General features: G+C 47.0%; 4 protein-coding genes across 5 annotated transcripts; all 4 read left to right on the forward strand.

Annotated features, from left to right (window-relative positions):
• The first annotated feature begins 378 nt into the window (after positions 1–378).
• LOC120694732 (thioredoxin reductase NTRC-like) lies at positions 379–5,167 on the forward strand. Its single transcript, XM_039977952.1, has 10 exons — positions 379–643; positions 846–1,059; positions 1,150–1,255; positions 1,693–1,958; positions 2,489–2,768; positions 3,083–3,190; positions 3,533–3,619; positions 3,695–3,799; positions 4,308–4,438; positions 4,866–5,167. Exons 1-10 carry the CDS (start codon positions 454–456, stop codon positions 4,924–4,926), a joined length of 1,548 nt encoding a protein of 515 aa, XP_039833886.1. The 5' UTR covers positions 379–453; the 3' UTR covers positions 4,927–5,167.
• Positions 5,168–5,338: 171 nt separating this feature from the next.
• Positions 5,339–6,645, forward strand: LOC120695606. Its single transcript, XM_039978810.1, has 3 exons — positions 5,339–5,395; positions 6,113–6,410; positions 6,500–6,645. Exons 1-3 carry the CDS (start codon positions 5,339–5,341, stop codon positions 6,643–6,645), a joined length of 501 nt encoding a protein of 166 aa, XP_039834744.1.
• A 3,016-nt stretch (positions 6,646–9,661) lies between these two features.
• On the forward strand, positions 9,662–11,592 carry LOC120694734. The gene is made up of 3 exons (XM_039977956.1): positions 9,662–10,960; positions 11,040–11,208; positions 11,315–11,592. The coding sequence occupies exon 1, from the start codon at positions 9,710–9,712 to the stop codon at positions 10,460–10,462; it is 753 nt and encodes a 250-aa protein (XP_039833890.1). The 5' UTR covers positions 9,662–9,709; the 3' UTR covers positions 10,463–10,960; positions 11,040–11,208; positions 11,315–11,592.
• A 2,166-nt stretch (positions 11,593–13,758) lies between these two features.
• LOC120694733 (rho GTPase-activating protein 7-like) lies at positions 13,759–19,822 on the forward strand. Of its 2 annotated transcripts, XM_039977953.1 has the most exons (10): positions 13,759–14,003; positions 14,368–14,413; positions 14,518–14,761; positions 15,063–15,278; positions 18,053–18,376; positions 18,648–18,697; positions 18,838–18,898; positions 18,976–19,059; positions 19,245–19,357; positions 19,451–19,822. In XM_039977953.1, exons 3-10 carry the CDS (start codon positions 14,528–14,530, stop codon positions 19,503–19,505), a joined length of 1,137 nt encoding a protein of 378 aa, XP_039833887.1. In that variant the 5' UTR covers positions 13,759–14,003; positions 14,368–14,413; positions 14,518–14,527; the 3' UTR covers positions 19,506–19,822. The 2 variants fall into 2 exon arrangements, with proteins under 2 accessions (XP_039833887.1, XP_039833889.1); XM_039977955.1 differs by lacking the exon at positions 14,368–14,413.
• Positions 19,823–21,288: the final 1,466 nt, after the last annotated feature.

Genomic DNA, 21,288 nt, shown 5'->3' on the forward strand with positions numbered 1-21,288 from the left:
AGAAACTGACAGATATAAATGTGATATACCATCCGTTTCTATGCACTTCACCTAGAAAAGCTAATAGTTTAGTACGGAAAGAGTTAGTGATAATTTTACAAAGTCTATTTCTAAGTGACGAATCGCAAATCACATGTTTTCGGGGGGGAAAATCCAAATTTATCATCGTCGCGAGCTTAGTGCCGGAAACGACAATGTAACAATGGTGAGGTGGGGGCCGGCGGGCAGAGAGGAGGATGCGATGAGCGAACCAACCAGAGCCCAGAGGCCGCCGGCTCGAGGCTCCGGCGGCTCGGCAGCTGCCACGAGCACGTACCCGATCTCTCCCGCTGGGCGCTGGCTCCCTACCCACCCAACCCGAACCCCCCTATCCATCCACATTCATCCAGTCCACGCCCTCCGCCACCAGCGCAGTAGCCAGCCGAGCCGCCTCAGCCCCCCTCGCCGGGCGCGATGGCGGTCACGCGCGTCGCGGGGGCCGCCGCACTCCCGGCCGCGCCGCCCTCCTCCCGCCGCCGCCGGGCCGCGCTCCCCTCCTCCTGCCGGCCTCTCCCCACCTCCCGCGCGTCCAAGGCGCTGCACGCCGCCGCCGCCGCCGCAGGCGCGGTCGACGAGGAGATCCTCGCCGCGTCGCCTTCCTCAGGTTCGCCTCCCGCCCTCCCCTGCTGCTTCCGCGGTCTCGAATTTCAGATTGGGTTGTCCTCAGCTGCGAGTTGCTCGTGCAATAGACGATAGGATGCTCGCTTAGCCGCATTTGATCTGGGAGCTGTCGGAGTAAGAGTGGGCTGCTAGGCAGCGGAGGTAAAGCGAAGCGTGATGAGCTGGGTGGCTGTTGGTTGTTGCAGATTCTAGCAAGGGAGTGGAGAACCTGGTGATCATTGGTTCCGGCCCGGCCGGGTACACTGCTGCAATTTACGCTGCCAGGGCAAACCTGAAGCCCGTCGTGTTCGAAGGTTACCAGGTGGGTGGTGTCCCTGGTGGGCAGCTGATGACCACGACCGAGGTGGAGAATTTCCCTGGTTTTCAAGAAGGTATAACGGGACCTGATCTGATGGACAGGTACGAGTGTTCACTGTTGTACCTGTTTGAATAGATTTGTCATGTTCACGTTCTTATGTCATCATGGGGGATTATTATTGATTAATCCAGAATGCGTAAGCAAGCGGAACGCTGGGGTGCGGAGCTTCACCAAGAGGATGTTGAGTTTGTGAATGTAAAGAGCAGCCCATTTGTTATCCGTAGCAGCGATCGCGAGGTACGGACCTCTGTGCTATTTGTCTCATACCTATAGGTACACATTGTGGAGTTTGAACTTGTATTATCTCAAAGTCATGTTGTATGTGTACTTTGTTGGCTGTTCAGTGGTTAGTATTAGTATATTTTAATATTTAACCACGGCTAAAGTCCGCTGATAATAAAGAAACAAAGGAGATTTTGTAACAAAAAAAGCGTAACGGTACAACCCCACAAGTGTATGCTTTTGAGCTCTGGACCAATACAGTGTTTATGTGGTTTACCTAGTCTAGTTTCATGGTCTACATTTTTGCTTGGCTCTTTAGGTTTTCTGATACCTGTCTCTTCTTTGTACAATGAATACCGAATTACTATTGCAATCACCTGTTATGATGTGCATGCAACATGATCTACTTTATCCGTTTCTTTTCTCCACACTCATCTCAGTGATATATATAGGTGAAATGTTATAGTGTAATCATTGCAACTGGAGCAACAGCTAAGCGCCTCCGTTTGCCTCGTGAAGATGAATTTTGGAGTAGAGGTATCAGCGCATGTGCCATATGTGACGGAGCATCGCCACTGTTCAAGGGTCAAGTTCTTGCAGTTGTTGGAGGTGGTGATACAGCTACAGAGGAAGCAATATATTTGACAAAGTATGCTCGCCATGTTCATTTACTTGTTAGAAAGGATCAGCTACAGGCATCCAAAGCTATGCAGGACAGGTAATATTATTTCAAGTCTTTTCCTAGGAATGTTCTATTCTATTCACATAGACATTCTACCAACGGGTTGCCAGTATTTCACTTATTTCGGGCTTTAGCAGTTAGCACTTGTTAATTATTTACTATTATAGGAGTAATAATGGATTGAATTTTTCTTTTTAGCTATAGTATCTCTTGGTAACCCATATTGACCTTTGGTACAGGACCATTCTTGGCTTTGGCTATTGCTTTCTAATGGCGGTTATATAAGTGGCACTGTAAAATGTTGTATTTTACCTCGTTACATGATGTCTGATGAGAAGAAGCCAATATCTCAACTAGGTTTATGTTAGCTCAAGTTATATACTATAGCATTGCGTGAGTTTTCATAGATACTGCAGACTGTCATTGTCTGGGAATTTATGTGTAGATGAAGTTATTATGTTCTTTGAAGGATGTTAGCTCCTCTTCAGTCACATGAAATATTAATGAGGTAAATTTTCAATTCCCTGGATGTTTGGTTAACAGGTTGATTATGGCGAATGTTTCAGAGTACTCAACAACCCCAACATAACAGTACATTTCAATACCGAAGCCATGGATGTTGTTAGCAATGATAAAGGTCAGATGTCTGGCATTCAACTGAAGAGAACCGATACAGGAGAGGAATCAGTTCTTGAGGTGAAAGGTCTATTTTATGGCATAGGACATACTCCAAACAGTCAGCTTTTGCAAGGTCAGATTGAACTTGATAGTGCTGGCTATATTTTAGTTAAAGAAGGTTCAGCCAAAACTTCAGTGGATGGTGTATTTGCTGCTGGTGATGTTCAGGTAACTCCATCCTTCACATTCTGTATGGAACTTCTACATAGTTTGCAATGTATCTTACTTTCTGAAGCTTGGATTAAATCCTGCTGCAGTTCACATGCACCATTGTCACCAGCATGTCATTTTTTTCTCATTTCACGTTAATATGATTTCCTGATCGCATAAGAAGGAAACTGCTGCTGTTTAGTAGTTGAAAAATCCCTCAGTATAAAATGCAGTTTGTGTTGTGCAAGATTTATATTTGTAAAGTTGGGATGTTTCATTGGCCAATTGGCCATTTTTTTTTATACTTATCTAGTGTGTGCCTGCACCTGTAGGATCATGAATGGAGACAAGCGGTTACTGCAGCTGGATCTGGATGTATAGCTGCTTTGTCAGTTGAAAGATACTTAGTTGCCAATGATCTTCTTGTTGAATTTCACCAGGTACCTATTTTTTCTTCACAGTATCTGTTTCGTTATGATAACTGGTGCATGTACCAACTTTGTTTCCTTAGACATTATTACCATGGAGATGCTTGTACAATCTTAGACAGTTGGTCCTACAGTACCATAAGCAGCTGCAGTCACCTGCTTTGGTTATTTCTTACTTTTTCCTGATATTTCTAGTTTCCTGTTAACCACATATTAGCATTGTCATGCCATGTGCAAAAGTTCCATTTATGAAATTTGGAGTTTAGACTTCCATCAGTTGCTGGCTATTTTCTACAATAACCAATCAAGTTTGCAAGGTTCCATTCCTTTCTTCTAATTTCAATTGAATTGCAGCCTGTTCAAGAAGAAACAAAGAAGGATATTACTAACAAAGATGTTGAAATGGGCTTTGACATTTCTCGCACAAAACACAAGGGACAGGTATACATGCATAGATTGGCCTATATGATGAAAATATTGATTATTTAACTGACACTGAGCTTGCTTGCTTTGCAGTATGCACTCCGCAAAATATACCATGAGAGTCCACGGCTCATTTGTGTTCTATACACTTCTCCTACATGTGGTCCTTGCAGAACCTTGAAACCAATTTTGAGCAAGGTTAGTTCCAGAAAGTTGGAATTACACTTTGAACATCATCTTATTTTAAATAAATAAAAATTGGTACCCCTGATAAACTGCTACTTTTAATTTCACAACTATAGTTATATAAATATGTGCTCAGCGCTCTTTTTCTCGTGACAATTTGGCATCTATAGCACCAATCCAGTTTCTTTTAATTTGGATCTGCTAGAGGCTTCTCTGATCTAGAAATAAGACACCGGTGCTTAAAGAATGGCAAAGCCAAGCAAGATATGAACTCAAGGTCCCAAAACCTGCATATCGTTGGTTTATTTTTAGATGCTATATTATTTTAATACCACCTACCAATCAACCTTATTGAACATTTTTTTTTCAATGGTAAGAACCACAAGGCTACAGCTGGGGTATTAAAGGTAGAAATCAGCATTAGCTTGACTAACATTGTATGTTCCACTGCGATTTGGGTGTTAAAAGCAGTTCTTGTTTTGCTTATTTTGTTACCTGCTAATAATAATTTGTCTTGCAGGTTATAGATGAGTATGGTGAGTACGTTCATTTTGTTGAAATTGATATTGAAGAGGATCCTGAAATAGCAGAAGCTGCAGGCATCATGGGAACACCTTGTGTCCAATATTTTAAGAATAAAGAAATGCTCAGGTTTGTTATCTTTACTTAGATTACTTTGGTTAGGTCTCTTGCAATAAGATATACTTATACCTATCTGTTCTCTTATAGGAAATGGTAGATCATATATTTTTTTAGATAATGCTGAATTAAATTTGCAAACCTAAGGCAGATCCTGGCTACATATTGGGTTAGTTGATGTATGTGTACTTTTACCATGCTTGGTCAACCTTTGTGCTACACTGCTAGACACGAGTAATTGATAGCACCCATGTTCTCTTTGCTATATTGTCTGATGAAGTCCAACAAAAAATTGTTAGTCACGGGCATGCAATGAAACTCTCATATGTTCTTTGATACTGCTGAGTGCTGTGGAACTTATATGGCGGATGGCGCCAGTTCGGTATGTTGATGTCGTCTGGTACACTCGTCTCATATTTTGTTTTCTTGTAACATGCAGGACTGTCTCTGGTGTGAAAATGAAGAAGGAATATCGGGAGTTTATCGAGTCGCACAAATGAGTTGGACATGCAGTACACGCCCTTGATTTTTTTTTAAGACTAGAAGTACAGTCATTATTTTGAACTCTTTTAGACGACCCCCCGGTGCCCAATTTTTTATCAGATTTGAAGATGGACCTGGTGTAAATGCACAAAATATATTCTTTGCTACGTACAACATACATGGAGTTGACCCCCTGTAAACTACTCCATTAGTCTTCAAGATATACACGGCAATGCTGAATCTGTTACGACTCGAAAATGATCCTTTTCTTCAGCAGCCCTACTGTCACCAACAACTTTCCATCCGGCACCAGCCTCTCCTGCTACCCAGCCAGCTTCTCCACCACCTAATCGCCCGCCGGCGGCCGGCCTCTACCCGGCAACCACTTCTCCGCCGCCGCTCTCCCTCGATGCCTCTGCTCTCGTCCACATGCGCACGCCGCCGCCGCCGCGGCGGCGAACTCCTCGCCGCATCCAGATGATCCCGGCCTGTCGACCGAGACGAGTCACTCCACCACGCGTCACGCTGCCCGCACCCGACACGGAAACAAAACCAGGGCACGCTGACGCATATAGGCGGGGCGGGCGGCATCCGCCTCCACATCCTTCGCTTATCCGCCACCCAAATCCGGCGAACCGCCCGGCCGCGCCACCCAATCCCCTCCTCAAATAACCACCGGCGCCCGCGGCCGCCACCCCTCTCTCTCGCCCGAGGGAAATAACAAACCCGCACGCCACCGCCGCACGAACGAACCTGCCGGAAGCGCCAGCGGGAAAAACGGGCGGGATCCTCACCGCCCCGCGGGCCGCCGCGGCGCCGGCGGCAATGGAGGTCGCCTCCTCGTCCTCCTCCCGGTCGCCGCCGCCGGCCTCCTCCAAGCTGGCGCTCCGGCTCAACCCCGCGGCTGTCCTCCTCCGCCGCCTCCCCACCACGACCCCGACCACCGCGAGCCCCGTCACCGCGTCGGCGTCCCCCGCGCGGGCCGGCGGCGGCGCGTCCAACCCGCTCGCCGCCTTCCTCTCCTCCCTCATCCCCTGGCGCGAGCAGCGGCCGCCGAAGCAACAGCTGGACCACCCCGCCGCATCCGCCACGGCCTCGGCCGCCGCGGCGCGGAGGGCGGCCAAGGCGGCGGCCGAGGAGGATGCCGCGGCGCGGCAGCTGGTGGGGTGCGCGGTGCCGCTGTTCCGGCCGTACGTGGCGCAGCTGCCGTGGCACGGCGGCGCGCGGGCGTGGCTGTCCAAGCTCTTCCCGCGCTACGGCCACTACTGCGGGCCCAACTGGTCCAGCGGCAAGGAGGCCGGCTCCGTGCTCTGGGACCGCCGCCCCGTCGACCACCTCGACTTCTGCTGCTACTGCCACGACATGGCCTACGACACCCACGACCAGGCCCAGCTCCTCCGCGCCGACCTCGCCTTCCTCCGCTGCCTCGAGGGCAGCCGCCAGACCCCCGCACGCGACGGCATCGCCGCCGCCGTCATCTACCGCGCCATGTGCATCTTCGGTAAGCTACGCCACCGCCCAAAGTGAAATCTTTCCCTTGCCTATTCTCGTGCTGAACCTAGCTGGATTGGTGCGGTGATGCGTGTGCAGGACTGAAGACGATCCTGATCCCGTACCGGACCAACCTCGTGCGGCTGCAGACCGGGCCGAATTACGCCGATTTCTTCGCCGATTTCGTGAAGAGGGTCGCGTCGTCGTCGGGCAGGCCGACCAGCGGCGAGAAGCAGAGATTGTGAACGGAAGAATTTTGCTCGCCTGATATTACATGGCGCCGAATTAATTTATTAATTGGGGAATGAGATCGTAGTGATTGTCCATAGCTTGAGTTGATCCACATATGGTGAGGGAACTTGTGTTATCCTGCCTAATTGGTTAATTGTAGCAACTGATGAGAAAGTTTGGATTTCTACTGTGTATAGTGTGTTTACAGCCTAGAACGTTATCATAGCAAATGTTCAAATTTGCTGCCGTTGGTTGACAAGAAAGATCAGCGCAATATAGAACAGCAATCGCGATGCTGCATTTTTTGTCTTTCTAACAGACTCCTTTCGTATATGGTCCCCGATTCCTGAGCTGTTGCTGGGAGCATCTTGACTTGAGAATCCACTTGAGCAAGAACCTTTTTGAACTGCTCAATGTCCGGTTCTTTCGACTCCTTGGAGTTGCCATCCCTTCATTTGGTTGGATTTAAGATACAACTCCACTTGTGGGTATCTCTCACAGATGTCTCCAAGAACATCTTTTATTTTCTTCACAGTTAAAGTTCAAGAGTTATCCTTGTCTGCTACTCTGAATATGGCAGCAACATCTTCCTGAAATTATTAATGACCAAATAAATATGTAAGAACTAAGAACACTCTAAACAAGTGCTAGTTTATGCCTGCTACGCTAAATATTGCAGGCACTTATTGAAAATCAATTAATACAGCTCAATAAATATGTAAGCACATAATAAGCAAGTACTCACTCCGTTCCAAATTATAAGTCATCCCAAAAATCTTGGAGAGTCAAAGTTTTTCAAATTTGACCAAATTTATATGACAAGATAATAACATTTATGATACCAATTAAATATTATTAGATTCTTTGTTAGCTATATTTTCATAGTGCATCTATTTGATGTCATAAATTTTTATATTTCTCTCTATAATTTTGGTCAAACTTTGAGATGGTTTGACTCTCCAAAATTCTTGGAATGACTTATAATTTGGAACGGAGGGAGTAATAGCTGACACAAGAAGAAATTTATTTTGTACAAATATTTGTATTCACAAAACAGTAATATCTAGAAGTAACCAATGAGTAGGAATTAACATGACCTTGTTGATGAAGCATCTAACAACAGACCAATGAATATGACCGAAAACTTGAACTTAGGAAATCTGGCAGTTTGGAACTCAAGAGTAATAGCAATAACACATTTCTAATTGGTTCTTCTCGCCTGTAAAAATTCCAGAAAATTTTGGTAGAGCAAACCAGACAGTTTATTAGTAAGGCTGATACACACAATTGCCTTTCTAACGAAACAAGCTAGACGCAAGTCACTTTGAACTAACAGAGAAGGCAAACAATAATTTTTGGGTGGTCGGCGGCTGGCAACGGGGGCCTCGCGCACACGCCGGCCGGCAGCGAGGGCTCCAGAGCGCGGGGGCGGAGGCACCGGCGGGAGTGGTGTCGCGGCGGAGGGGAGCCGGCCGCGGGAGACGCTGGGCCGCCCGGGCAGGCGGCCGGCCGGAGTCTGCCGCGGAGTGGGCAGCGTCGAGGCCGCTCTTCTCCCGCTCCCCCAGCTCCTCGCTCGCCGCACCGCCGCAAAGCCGCCGCCGTTGCCGAGGATTGGAGCGTCAGGGCACGGGGCTCCATCAGGGTTTTAAAATCCGACCGGACCGGCCTAACCGCCGCCCTCCGGTACCGGTTTACTAGACCGGTTAGGCCGGTAACCGGTGGAAACCGGTTGAATTCAAATTCAAATAAATTCAAAAACTCCCATGCAACCGGTTCCGACCGGTTTACCGGCCGGTTTTACCGGTTTACCGGCCGGTTTTACCGGTTTGAAATTCAAAAGCTCCCGTGCAACCGGTTTATCGGCCGGTTTGACCGGTTTACCGACCGATTTGACCGGTTTACCGGCCGGTTTGACCGGTTTGATCGGTGAGCCTTCATGGGCCGGCCCATTTTTTTTTCTTTTTTGATTTAACTTTAAATTCCCACAAACTATACTAAATGAATGAATTTTTTGAGAAAATTTGACACCATTAGATTCATCACACCTTGAAGTATTTTTAGGAATTTTTTGGGAATTTTTCATTTTTTCAATTCAAATTTAAAATTTGAATTTTGGCCGGTTGGGTACCGGCCGAAACCGGAACCGGACCGGTTCCCACCGGTTAGGTTAACCTTGGGCTCAATTGGAGAAGCCGGGCGCTGGCTATTCGATTCACCGAGCCGAGGTCACGCGAAAGCCGATCCCTCCGAGGGAGCCGAGCCGTTCACTCCGCCATCCGTCGGATCCTAAAGGAACGGCATCGGGACTGGGGGAGCAGGGCCCCCTCCGTGCGCCCGGTGGCCAGCCTTCCTTTCTTGTTCCGTTCGGCCGCCTTGACACTGGGATGCTTTTCTTTATCGTCCGCGGCGGCCTTCGAAACACTCACGTCAACACTGTGTTCGTTGTGCTAGTGCTGGTGCTGGAGTGGTGTGAGAGAAAAATACTATTGACTGGCTGGTGACCGGAGACTGGTGCTGGAGCTATGTGAAAGAAAAATACTGTTGGCTGATTGGAAAAACCAAACAGCAAACAGTGCCTGTGGCCCTGTCCCCTGTGGCGGGCGGACTGGCTCCCCAAATTTTGAACGCAGCATCAGCTCGCTCTCGCTCTCCGCGCCACCCCCTCCAACCATAGGCGGAGTTAGGAATTTATTTTTTTATTATTAAAAAGATCCAACCATACTAATTTATATAAAATTTAATTAAAATTTAAATATTCAATGCAAATTTGGAAACCATACCAGACCAGACCCCCCCCCCCCGCCCGCCCCCGAATCCTCGGCCGGCCGGTGCAGCGGCGGGAAGGCTGGCAAAGGTGGTTCGGCGGGCCTGGAAGTAGTTCCTTCACGCCATTGCCATTGTGTGGTTCCATGAGGAGCCGGCGGAGGAAGGAGGGCGGGGTCGGGCGGAGGAGGTTCAAGAGCTGCAGGCCGGCGGGCGGCGGAGGCACAAGAGCTGCGGGCGGGCGGACGGGCGGTGGGGCATCTGGCTCGCACCTGCTCCACCTCCGGGCCTGCGCCTCCCGATTGCCTCTCCAAGATGGCGCTGGTGCCGGCGAAACCCACCATCGACGACCTCCCCGACGAGGTGCTCAGAGAGATCATGCTTGGCGTCCCCACGCTGGCCGCCCTCGTGCATGCCGCGGCCGTCTCGAAGCGGTGGCGCGGCATCATAACCAGCTGCACCAGCAAGTTCCTCCACGATTACCGCGAGCGCCACCCATCCTCGCCCTTCCTTGGCCTCTACATCCCGCGCGAGTTCGGCGGCCTACCCTCTTTCCAGAAGGCGCATTCAATCCAGGCCGCCAGTAAGAGCGACCGCGACCACGACCACGACCTCTGGCGCGCCGCACACAAGGCCTTCGACCTCGGTGGCCTTGCGAGCGATCCGGAGTGGCGCCTCCTTGACTGCTACAACGGCCGCCTCCTCCTCGCCAAAGGCCATAACTCCCTGGTGGTGTACAACCCGTTATCCTGCGAACGCATCCCGGTACGCCTTCCTCATGACATCCTCCCGGATTACTTCTCCGCGTGCTTGCTGCAAGGTCATGGTGACGACGCGGCGTCGTTCCGAGTGGTCTCTGTGCAGCAAGGTCGCGATCGTGACGGCAGGATTGTTCGTGTTGTCGAGTACGACTCCCCTAAGAAGAGTTGGAAAGATCACCCTTGGGATCGGAAAACCCTGAAGAACATTGAGGGGACTCAGCAGGGCGGAATGATGCACGCTGGCAACCTAATCTTTTGCAAATACACTGGAACATCCTTGCTCTTGCTGGACACGAGGAAGATGTAATTTTCCGCCCTTCCCCTCCCAGCTGACAACAATTGGAAACGCTTTGCTATAGGCGAGATGGAGGACGGTGTATGCTGTCTTGCATCAGTTGAAGTTGATCCAATTGGGATATGGAACATCCAACATCTGAGAGTGTGGAGGCTGGAGAAGCTAAAATGGACATTGGAGAAGGAAAGGCGGGTGAAGCAGGTGCTTGGCAAGCATGCCCATGGCAGGGGTTTGTTCTGTACAGTTCGTGCTGTGACCAATGGCATAGCTCTTTTGCGCTCAAGCTCAAGCATGCTTCATTTCGTTGTTGACCTAAGGACCTTCTTTGTGAAGGACATGTTTGAGTACAAGGATCGGGCTTTTCCTATGCAAATGCCATGGCCGCCACCGCCAGCCTTTTCAGCGGCTATAGTTAGTGCTGAGCAATCTGCCCCTTCCACTGCTGGTAATGCTAATGAAGCACAAATTCAGAAAGATAATATTCCGAATAATCATGACCTACAAGCTCAGGTATAAATCTTTAAAGCTCAGCTACTAGAATCTCTTCAACCAGGACCACTTCTAACTAGTCAAATTCTTTTGTTCACAGCATATTCCTGTCCAAGATCCGAGTGTTATGTGGGGCAAGACATATTCTAGGAGGAGAAAGAGGCCGCGGGAAAATAAGACCCTCTCACTCCGTCATCAGCTACCGGCCGGGCTCCCCCCTCCGGCCACTACACTGTGCGATGAAGATTCTGGTTTGATTCATACTGAAGGTAAATGTCGATTACTACGTCATTGTTAATGCTGTTCAAGAATAAGCTATATGATCAAATGCAAATATTTTCTACAAATAATTCTTTTTATCTGTTCCCACTCCAGCCGAGGCTCAGTCCAATGAGTACCTGTCGTGCAATGCTGCACGAGGCCAAAGGGAACCCCAGAGACAGAGAAGAAGCAACCGCGCGCCCAAGCCCAACCCAAGAGTACAAGGCTCAGATTGGACACAGTGACTGACCTCGGTAGGATATGTACAGCATCATATATAGAGGGTGCAAAATATCCTTCCCATCTCCAAGGCTGCCAAATGAAAATCAATGTTGATGGAGCATTCAAAACTGAAATGAGGCAGGGAGGATGGGGTGCAGTCATTAGAAACGAAGGAGTGTAGGACCGAGAAATGCGACCAGAGGGGGGGGTGAATGGGAGCCTTCGAAAATTATCGCAATCGAAAACTTCGGCTCAAGATCCAAAAGCGCACCCCAACCCTAGAGTCCTAGGCGTAGTGCAGAGTAGCTTTAGAAGAGCTACACGAACACTAAAAACCTTAGGGACAAGTGAAATCGAGCGCGAAAGCAAACACACAAAATCAGCTTGATAACAACACGGTATACTATCACCGGTTGAACCGACGTATACAGCTTAAATACGTCGGTCTATCCGGTGATACAGAGCCGGCAGCAGCAGACAGCAAGCACCGGTTGATCCGACGCCCTGGTTTGAATAGCGTCGGTTCAACCGGTGAGCGATGCCGGTTTAACCGACAAAATCAGAAACTGATGTCGGTGCAGTTGTCCAGAGGGGCAACAAAATGACTCAAAATGGACTACTGAGCACCGGTTAATCCGATGAAATCAACTCCATTACGCCGGTGCAGTTGTCCAGAGAAGCAGTTCAAAGAATTTGACTGAACACCGGTTAAACCGGTGAAGGGAAAATTGACCCCGTCGGTCAAACGCCCAAAACCGAAAATCTCGTAGTAGCACCGGTTAATCCGATGCAAGTTGAAAACAATACACCGGTGCAACTGCAGAAAACCCCAAAGACCCTAACCCTCGATGCTCCTACTCACCGGTTGAACCGATCCGCCATGTTTGAGGCGTCGGTTTAACCGGTGAAAGCAGAACGATCACCCCGAGCCCAGAAACTCTGTTTTTCTTGGCTCAAACCAAAACTCGATGAATAGCGGATCAAAATGAGTTCAAATCATACCAAACTACGCAGGAAGGATCACAAGGGTCTTGAGAACAAACCCACAGAAGGAATCAACGAATCAATCCATAGATTGGAAGGAATCGAAGATTTGGCAATCAAGAACAGGGTTTTCTCCAAATGTGAAAAGCTCAAGAACAACGATCCTAAGGAGCTCGTGATTCCTAGAGGTTTTGCACTAGGCAAGAGGGATTAGAATCACGTCAAAGAGCTCAAGGAACCACACAAAACTCATACTTCATGATCGAACAAACGAAATCAAAATCGTCACAAACAGAGCATGAAGCATATGAGATTAAACGTACCCAAATCCCCGGAGGGCACAAGGAGGGAAGGGCCTCCTTTCCCACACAATCTTCTTACAAAGTTTTCACAATTCCATAGTTAAAATCCTACCTAGAAGAGAGGAAGGAGGAAGAACATGGAGGAAGAAGAGAAGGAGGGGGCGCCTGGCTCTATCCTTGTTTCTGTGTTATCCAGCGCCAGAAGAGGGCAGATGCGCCCCTGCTTTTTTTTTTCCTTGTGAGCTGCTTCCTTGCCCCACTTTCCTTTCTCTCCAAGTCTTCCACTAAAAGACTACAATACCCCTAAGTGCTGAAATAAAACTAGAAGGCCCTTAGGGGCAAAACAGGAAAAGATACATTGAAGACCATCTGACGGCTGCGACGACTTGGAGAACTTTGCTTCGACCCGACGCAATCTTCCCGATGTCGCCACGCGTCCTGAAATCTCTCGGGGGCAGTTTTGGGAAACTGCCGAAACCGAGTTCGGGTGCGGTTTTGGAGGAACCGCGAAACCTTCCCGCGCGATGTTTCCGGGCACACCCGCCAAGCCCGATGTCGCCACGTGTCCGACCTCCCGCCGGAACCCTAGCGCCTTCGTCATCCCTGACGCCATCGCCATCTCTCTCCGACTCGGCCGACGTCGACGCATCCCAGCCGTTGGTTTTTCCCGAGCTACCAACAAACTCCACACCGTCTCGCCTTGGCGCTAGTAATGGATCGCAACGCGGCCCAGCAGTGGCCCAAGCATCTGGGCCGCCCTTCTCCACCGCACGGTCATCCGGTCGGGCCTCCAACGCCACCGCAAGGTCTCCCGCCTCCGCATGGTCGTCGAGCTTCCAGCCACCGCAACGCCGCCGCCTGGTCCATCGGCACGTGCCTCGCTCTTGTCCAAACCATCTCGCTACAACCGCGCCATCCGTGTACCTGCACACCACAGACCAAGAACTGGCGCAATCTCCACAGAGTCGCGACTACACACAGTTAGTCCACTCCATGTGTTGGCAATCACTCATCACACCAAGGAGCAGGCCTCCACTGCCTCTCAAGGAGAGGTGGTGAAAGCAGGTGCAGGAAACATCTCGCACACGATGGACGCTCTCCATGCTGAGATGATAGCAGCTTGGGAGGGCATTCGATTGGCTGCAGAAGCTGGGATGGGGCATGTGATCCTGGAAACAGACGAGGCGCACGGCCGAGGAGCAGCGCCGATGGAGACGCCATGACACTGGTTTTAGAGGAATCTGCGAAGTCTAAAGCTGCTAATTAAGGAAGTGATAAAGTCCCTAACAGCACAGGTAATACTGATTGTCTTAGTACTTTTATATCTTTCTACTGTCGCAAATGGTATTCTGGTGCTGGTTTGGTTCTGTCAACTATCATAGTACCAGAAGGCATATATTTCCTATTGCAACAGCAGCGATGGCTTTATGTCATCAAATTACACATTCAAAAAAAAATATAGTACTTATACCTAGCTTGATAAAATATTGAAGAGAAAATGTAGGGACATTATCTGATCCAAGAGAAATTGTGTACTTGTACCGAGCTTGATAAAATATTGATGAGCTTATTTTGTCTTAGCGAAGTGCCAACTTTGTTTTTGACTGAGATTGCTTTCTCTGATGATTGTTGCTGTATTTTCTGCTGTGGCTTGTTTAGCTCAAGGATATGGCTGAGAGACTACCACCAGATCAGAGAGCCTATGGTAGTGAAGCAAAACAAGCTATGACATGTTTGTGGAATTTTAAGAATGATGCATACCATTGCTTTAACTAAATTCTTTAACTAAATCACAAACCATGTTTGCAGAATTTTAAGAATGATGCATACCATTGCTTCTCATACTGCTGAGAATCGAATGACTCCATCAGCAGTTGCTGCTTGTATGGACCCACTCTTGTTATGTCCCCTTCTGGCCGGTGAATGTGAGATGGAAGATGACTTTGACATGAATGGTGACAGTGCTGCTCAGCTTATTGCGGCAGCTAATGCTGCTAACAGTGCTCAAGGCATTGTCACTACTCTATTAGAGGAATACAATAACATATTCAACGTGAGTTTCTGCTTCTACCTCAACATCTTTAATGTAAGCCAGATCATACTTTTCTTATGTACAATTACGAGCAACACACGAAAGTTCTTAATTCACTGATTACTTCGAGTTGATTTTTTGTTTAGGTACATGAAGTAATGATAATGTAAGAAGGCAGCCGATAAAACATCTCACTTTTGCAGCTGCATTGCATTTTGACCTTCTTTATATCTCTGCTGTCTAACCATATATTTGTGTGTGATAAACTTAAGAAGCAAACACCACATCACTATATGTCCACTCATGTGCATTATTTTTACAGGATGAGCACCTCAGGTGCTCCTTGTCACCAGATTCTCAAACCGGAGATAGTGGAAGCGAAGAATCAACAGATGATGAAACCGTGGATATCAAGGACAATGGATTTCATGATGCAGAAAATGATGTAGATCAGGACTTAGATAATGCCGAACGATTATTGAGTGAAAAATTGAGTGAAACCAGCGCGTGCACCCGTGCTGAGCTCTATGACTACAAGGTTTGATATGCTTTGCAATTCTGTTTTTATCTGTAGTTATTGTGCCATACTAATCGTACATTTGCCTTCTATGTGTTTAAGACAATAGAGACAGAAATATAAACATAAGTCTACTTCTATTTTCAATGAATATATTTAACATATTGTAGCACATGTTTTGACCGTATCTTATCTAAATAGACTAAATTCTCCCCATACTGTTTCTTTGTAAAATAACCTTAGCTACATGTCTTACCCGGATTGTGCTTTCACTTTTTTCTCTTTGAGTAGCATGATCATTTATTGATGTGATCACGTGGTTTGCTTTCTGTTGATGTATATTTGTATAAGAGTGTGTGTAAATTGTGTAATCTTGGAAGGACCGAATTGTAAAAGTACACAATAAATATATAGAAAGGAACGGAGTGGGACTGCTGTCCAGACTCCAGAAATTCCTCCATTCCAGTCTCAACATGGTATCAGGGCTGAGTTCGATGGTGATGGTGGCGATGGTGGTGGCGTGACGTCGGCCGGCGGCGGGCCAGAGGCAGCGGCACGGACCTAGCGCGCGGGCGGCGCGCGGAGGAGCAGGCCGGCGGCGCGGATCCGGGGTTCAGCAGGCCCTTCCCGGCGGCGCGGGCGCGTGCGGGAGCGGCGAGCTGCAGAAGTGGCACGGCGCGCAGGTGGCGCTGCAGTGGAAGCGGCGTGCGACGACGCGCTGAGGAGCGCAAGCAGGGGCTGCCACTGGCTCCGCGAGGAGTGCTCCTACGGCAGGTTCTGGGAGGACCTCAGAATCGAGGTCGAGGACAGTTGGGTGAGCAGCTCGAGCATCCGTGTGGCAGCTCAGGGACAGCAAAAGGCTGGTGTTGGCGACAAAAGGTGTGGAGCTGCTGCAAAGGAGAGAAGCGGCAGTGCAGAGGTTGCTGGACTGAGGTGGTGTGCGTGGCCGCAGGAGCCGCGGATCTAAGCAGAGGTGTTGAGGAAAAGCACATGCAGCTTGGTGCTTGGTGCTGGCTGGTGTTCAGATTGAGACACTGAGTTTTGCTTGATATAAGAAGGTAATTTCGTGTGCAAATCATTCTCTGCTTTGATTTGGGTGGAGAGAGAAGTGTGCGTGTTTCTTTGCTGTGCTGAATTAGCAAAGGAGGAAGTTAGCTATTCTGCTGTAACGGGAAGAGAAGGCAGCTTGTGTGTTTTTTTTCCAATTCTGCAATTAAGAAATGGGGGATAATAAAGGGATTGAGCAGATCTTGGGCAAGCTGGTAGAATTGCTTACTGAGAAGAAGAATGAGGCTCCATCTTCAAGCAAAGAAATTGTGCCATATGCAGATGCAGTTCAGAAACTGGAACTGTTGCCACATGATATTAAATTGGAAGGCGTAAAGAATTACTTAGCTTGGTCCAGGAGGGCACTATTATTGTTAAAGGCGAAGAGACTTGAAGGTTTTGTCAATGGGAAGGCAGCTGAACCTGAGGATAAATCAAGTGATGAATGGAAGGCTTGGGATGCTACTAACTCTATGGTAGTCGCCTGGTTGTTAAGTTCGATGTTGCCATCCATTGCCGGGTCAGTAGATACTATTGCTACCGCATTTGGTATATGGGAAGCACTAAAGAAGACATATTCAGGTGTTGGTAATGTGATGCTGTTGGTTGATACAGATGATAGGCTCTACCATTTGAAACAAGGGGAGCTATCTTTGATGGACTATGTGGCAGAGCTGAAGCGGTTATGGGCTGATTTGGATCACTACGATCCAATCGAGTTGCCACATCCAGAATGTGTGGCTTGGGTAAAGAAGTGGATAGAGAAGAAACGTGTCCTCCAATTCTTGAGAGGCCTAAACTCAGAATTTGAGGGAAGGCGTGCTAGTATGTTCCATCAGCCTAGTATTCCAAGTCTAGAAGAAGCCATAGCTGCAATGGCACAAGAAGAGACTAGGCTGAAGGTAATGAAGGGAAATACTTCAACCCCACCCCGTCCAGCCTATGTGGTGACTGAATATCAGGAGATGAGGGAATGCTATAATTGTGGTGAGAAGGGTCACCTGAGTCGTGATTGTCGTCAACCAATTAAGTCTAACCGTGGAAGAGGAAGAGGTAGCGTTAGAGGTGCACCAAGGGGAGGTAGAGGCCGTGGTGGAAGGAGTGGCTATAGAGCCAACTTTGCTATGCCTGAAGAAGGTGCATCAGACTTGGTCATGATTCCTGCTGCAGAATTAGAAGAGTTGAGGAAGGTGAAGGAGAATAAAAATAGTTCAAAATATGCTGATCAAGGGGTGGTGCCAACTTCAACTGACCATGTTGTCAATCTTGTTCATTCTGATCCAGGTATAAAAAAACATGCCTTAATATCCTTGAAAGCATCTAATTCGAGCTGGATATTAGATTCTAGTGCATCCAAACATGTCACGGGGATGCTAAGTGAATTTACATCATACACACCATATCCACAGTCTCATAAGGAGACAATTCAGACCGCTGATGGAACATCTCAACCCATCAGAGGGGTTGGTGCAGTGAAATGCACTCCATCTATAACATTATCTTCAGTATTATATGTTCCTTCCTTTCCAGTTAACTTGGTTTCAATAAGTTCATTGGTTGAGGGGGAGTGTTGATGTATATTTGTATAAGAGTGTGTGTAAATTGTGTAATCTTGGAAGGACCGAATTGTAAAAGTACACAATAAATATATAGAAAGGAACGGAGTGGGACTGCTGTCCAGACTCCAGAAATTCCTCCATTCCAGTCTCAACACTTTCTCACTCATTGTAATGTGTGGACGACAACAGGAGGTTAATGGCAATGATTCAGACGCTGAACCCTCTGTTGAGGATAACACTTTGGAGTCAAATATAGGTCCAAATGATGCTTCGCTAAGCCATTTAACTGAAACCGGCTTAATGAGAGTCCAACAATCATTGAATGGAAAAGATCCACCAAATCCGGTTTCCAGTCATGAAACTCCATTGTCAATGGGAGAAATTCTTTTGTCGTTGGATGCTGGAATTCCATTACCTGGTCCTGGAACTGAATATCCTAAGGACAGACACTCCAACAAACCCAATGGAACTCAGCAGCATGTGAAGCATTCTAACTTATGGGGACACAATAATGTAAGAAATAAGTCTGACCTTTTGCTCTTGTTTCCCTGTATAGGTTCATATTTGTTAAATGTTACATTAGCGAGGCTTTTTTTTATAATCGTTGAACTATGATTCCGTGATCTCAAACTAAAATTTAATGTTTTCACAGGAAAAACATTAACAGAAATATGCTTGTATAGTGCACTAGATTTCCTTCAGATTATTCTGAAAGTACTTTTTTTTCTATATTTGTCAAGTGTAGTATGTTGACTTTACTGATTTCCACATATGGATTTTGCAGACAAGAAAAGGCCAACAGTTAGAATTAATTGATCCATCTGTCGAAGAAGAGTAAGTTCCTAGTCACACGGCAGACTAATTTACATGTTTGCATGATTGCTTTGTATAAATAGTCTCTAGTTGTGGAGGAATTTGATTCTTAAAGTTATGAGTTATAATGGAAGTGCTAATTACCAAAAAAAAAATTGCAGGCTTGCTATCCAAAGACTTGACGTAACAAAGAATGATCTACAGATCAGGATTGCAAAGGAGGTGAGGAAAGGAAAACTTCTGTAATATGAACTCTTGATTTAGAAAAATCCTGCAAACTAACTAGATTTGTTTCTCAGGCTAGAGGTAATGCAATCCTACAGGCAAGTCTGGAAAGAAGAAAACAAGCATTACATGAGAGTCGGGTAGCTTTGAAACAGGATGTATGCCATATTCTTTTACCATATAATTTCATTGCTTTTATTCTTTCAAAATATATCAGAAATTCAGCCATTTTCTCTGTGCATATTTACTATATTTTGTTGCAACCAGCGTTATAACTGCAAGTACCTCATTATAAAAGTTTGATTTTTAGTCTGATGAGTGATGACACTTGTTTGCTCGCTAGGTGTCAAGGTTGCAAGAGCAGCTACAGGCTGAAAGGGATCTTAGAGCTGCACTCGAGGTTGGATTAAGCATGTCTTCTTCCCAATTGTCTAGTTCACGCTCATGGATTCAAAGGTACTAAAATCTTAAGCAAGTTGATCTTCAACTGTTACATGCCTGCTGGGCTTATTTTGTGGTGTCCCCCATTTTCTATGAGCTTCTCTTAAGACAAAGGCAGATCTTGAGGAGATTGCTCTCGCAGAAGCTGACGTTGCAAGATTAAAACAGAAGGTTGCAGAGCTTCATCTCCAACTCAATCTACACTGGCATGATTGGTATTCATCAGCCACGAAATGAGTCTGTCAGTGCTGTCAGCACACCTAGCCTGAACATGGGACGAGCATTGCACACAAATGGAATCTCAAGTCATCATAAACCACCTGGCAGTATTAGTGAAAATAGTGAACTGAGCGCTCACAGCCTTAGGGTTTCAGGTCCTCCTGATGTTGAAAATTTGAATCGAAGAGGACATAGCAGTAGTGATGAGATGCTGAGCGCAAGCAGTAGAGCAGATGATAGTAGCAGAAAGGATGCTAGGTCCCTTTTAAATGGGGAGGATGGTTACAAATCTCGAAGTGTGGTATCAATTCCCAGCGACCAAGTTCAGGCTGAGTGGATTGAGCAGTATGAACCTGGTGTTTACATAACACTGACAACTCTTCGTGATGGGACTCGAGATCTAAAGCACGTACGCTTCAGGTAAATTAATAGTTTCCGTCTTGATTCTTAGGTGCTGTCATGGTTACTTATTTTGTTTATTATTTCATTTATAATTAGACACATTACTAGTTGACCAGAATAGTAAAAATTGGATTTCACAAATCACTTCATGATCCTGACATTCCAGCATTAGTAGCTGGAATGTAGTAGTACTGCAGACAGCTTTGCTGGCAAAGGATCATATGGGCATACTGTAGAATATGAGATCGAGGTATATCATTCTATGAGCATTAGTCTGAAAAACTATGTGCAAGGAAATTTAAATAATCAATTGATTCACCAATATCAAATGGCACAAATTTTATAGTGGATCTTATCATGAACCATGAAATGGTTGCTTGTTTCTGCTAACATCTGTTTGCACTTAGCAGCATGCATTTGGCATTTCCTCTCATCTTAAGTTTGTGTGTCCAGTCGAAGGCGGTTTGGGGAGCATCAAGCAGAGAGCTGGTGGAATGAGAACCGCAACAAGGTGTACGAGAAGTACAATGTAAGGAGCTCTGAGCGAGTGTCATCGGCATCATCAATCCGGTCAGCTCGATGATCCAATACTGCCTGTGCCTGGCAGATGGAGGGAAACATGAAGAGGAGGCGCCAAAGCCATAGTGCAAATGTGGCGAAGCCTTGAGAAATTCTTTTTTTGCCCGTGTAATGTCGATAATTCTTGATACTGTTGTTTTGAAATTGATCCGAGTCATATTATCCGTCCAAAGGGCTGGTTAGCTAGCCCAGTTACGATGTAATGTACATAGAGCCGTGGAACGCGAAACAGGTAGTGTGGGGAGCCAGAGGGTGGGACAGCCCTTTTGGCCTTTGTTGTATTGTAGCCAATGCAGGTGTAAAGAAGTTTTTTTTTCCTTTTTCTTTTGAATTATGTGTTTGCATGTGTACATACATGCTGCTCAAGTCTATGCAGAATGACAGCTTCATATTATCACCACTGGGAGGTATCCTATGGGAGATCAAGACGATGGCAGCGTCCAGTTTTAGCTCCATTTCATCGGTCTTGTAATGATGTTGCACATGCTTTAGCTGCGATCGGGTGTAATAGCTCTGATGATGCCTACCTTAATTGGGAGGTTGTACCGCTTAGAGTAGAGAATCTGGTGGCCGGCGATCTCGCTGTCCTTGGTTTAATAGAATGAAACTATTCCGCTTCAAAAAAACAAAAAAACATTGGATGAAAATTCCCTTTGCTTTATCACTTGTTTCATGTGTCAAACCAGACACTTCATATTCGTGGCCACTCGCCCACTCCTAGTGTTAATGCCTTAATGGGTACCTTT

Source organism: Panicum virgatum, chromosome 2K (genome assembly GCF_016808335.1).
Source record: "Panicum virgatum strain AP13 chromosome 2K, P.virgatum_v5, whole genome shotgun sequence".
NCBI lineage: Eukaryota > Viridiplantae > Streptophyta > Magnoliopsida > Poales > Poaceae > Panicum > Panicum virgatum.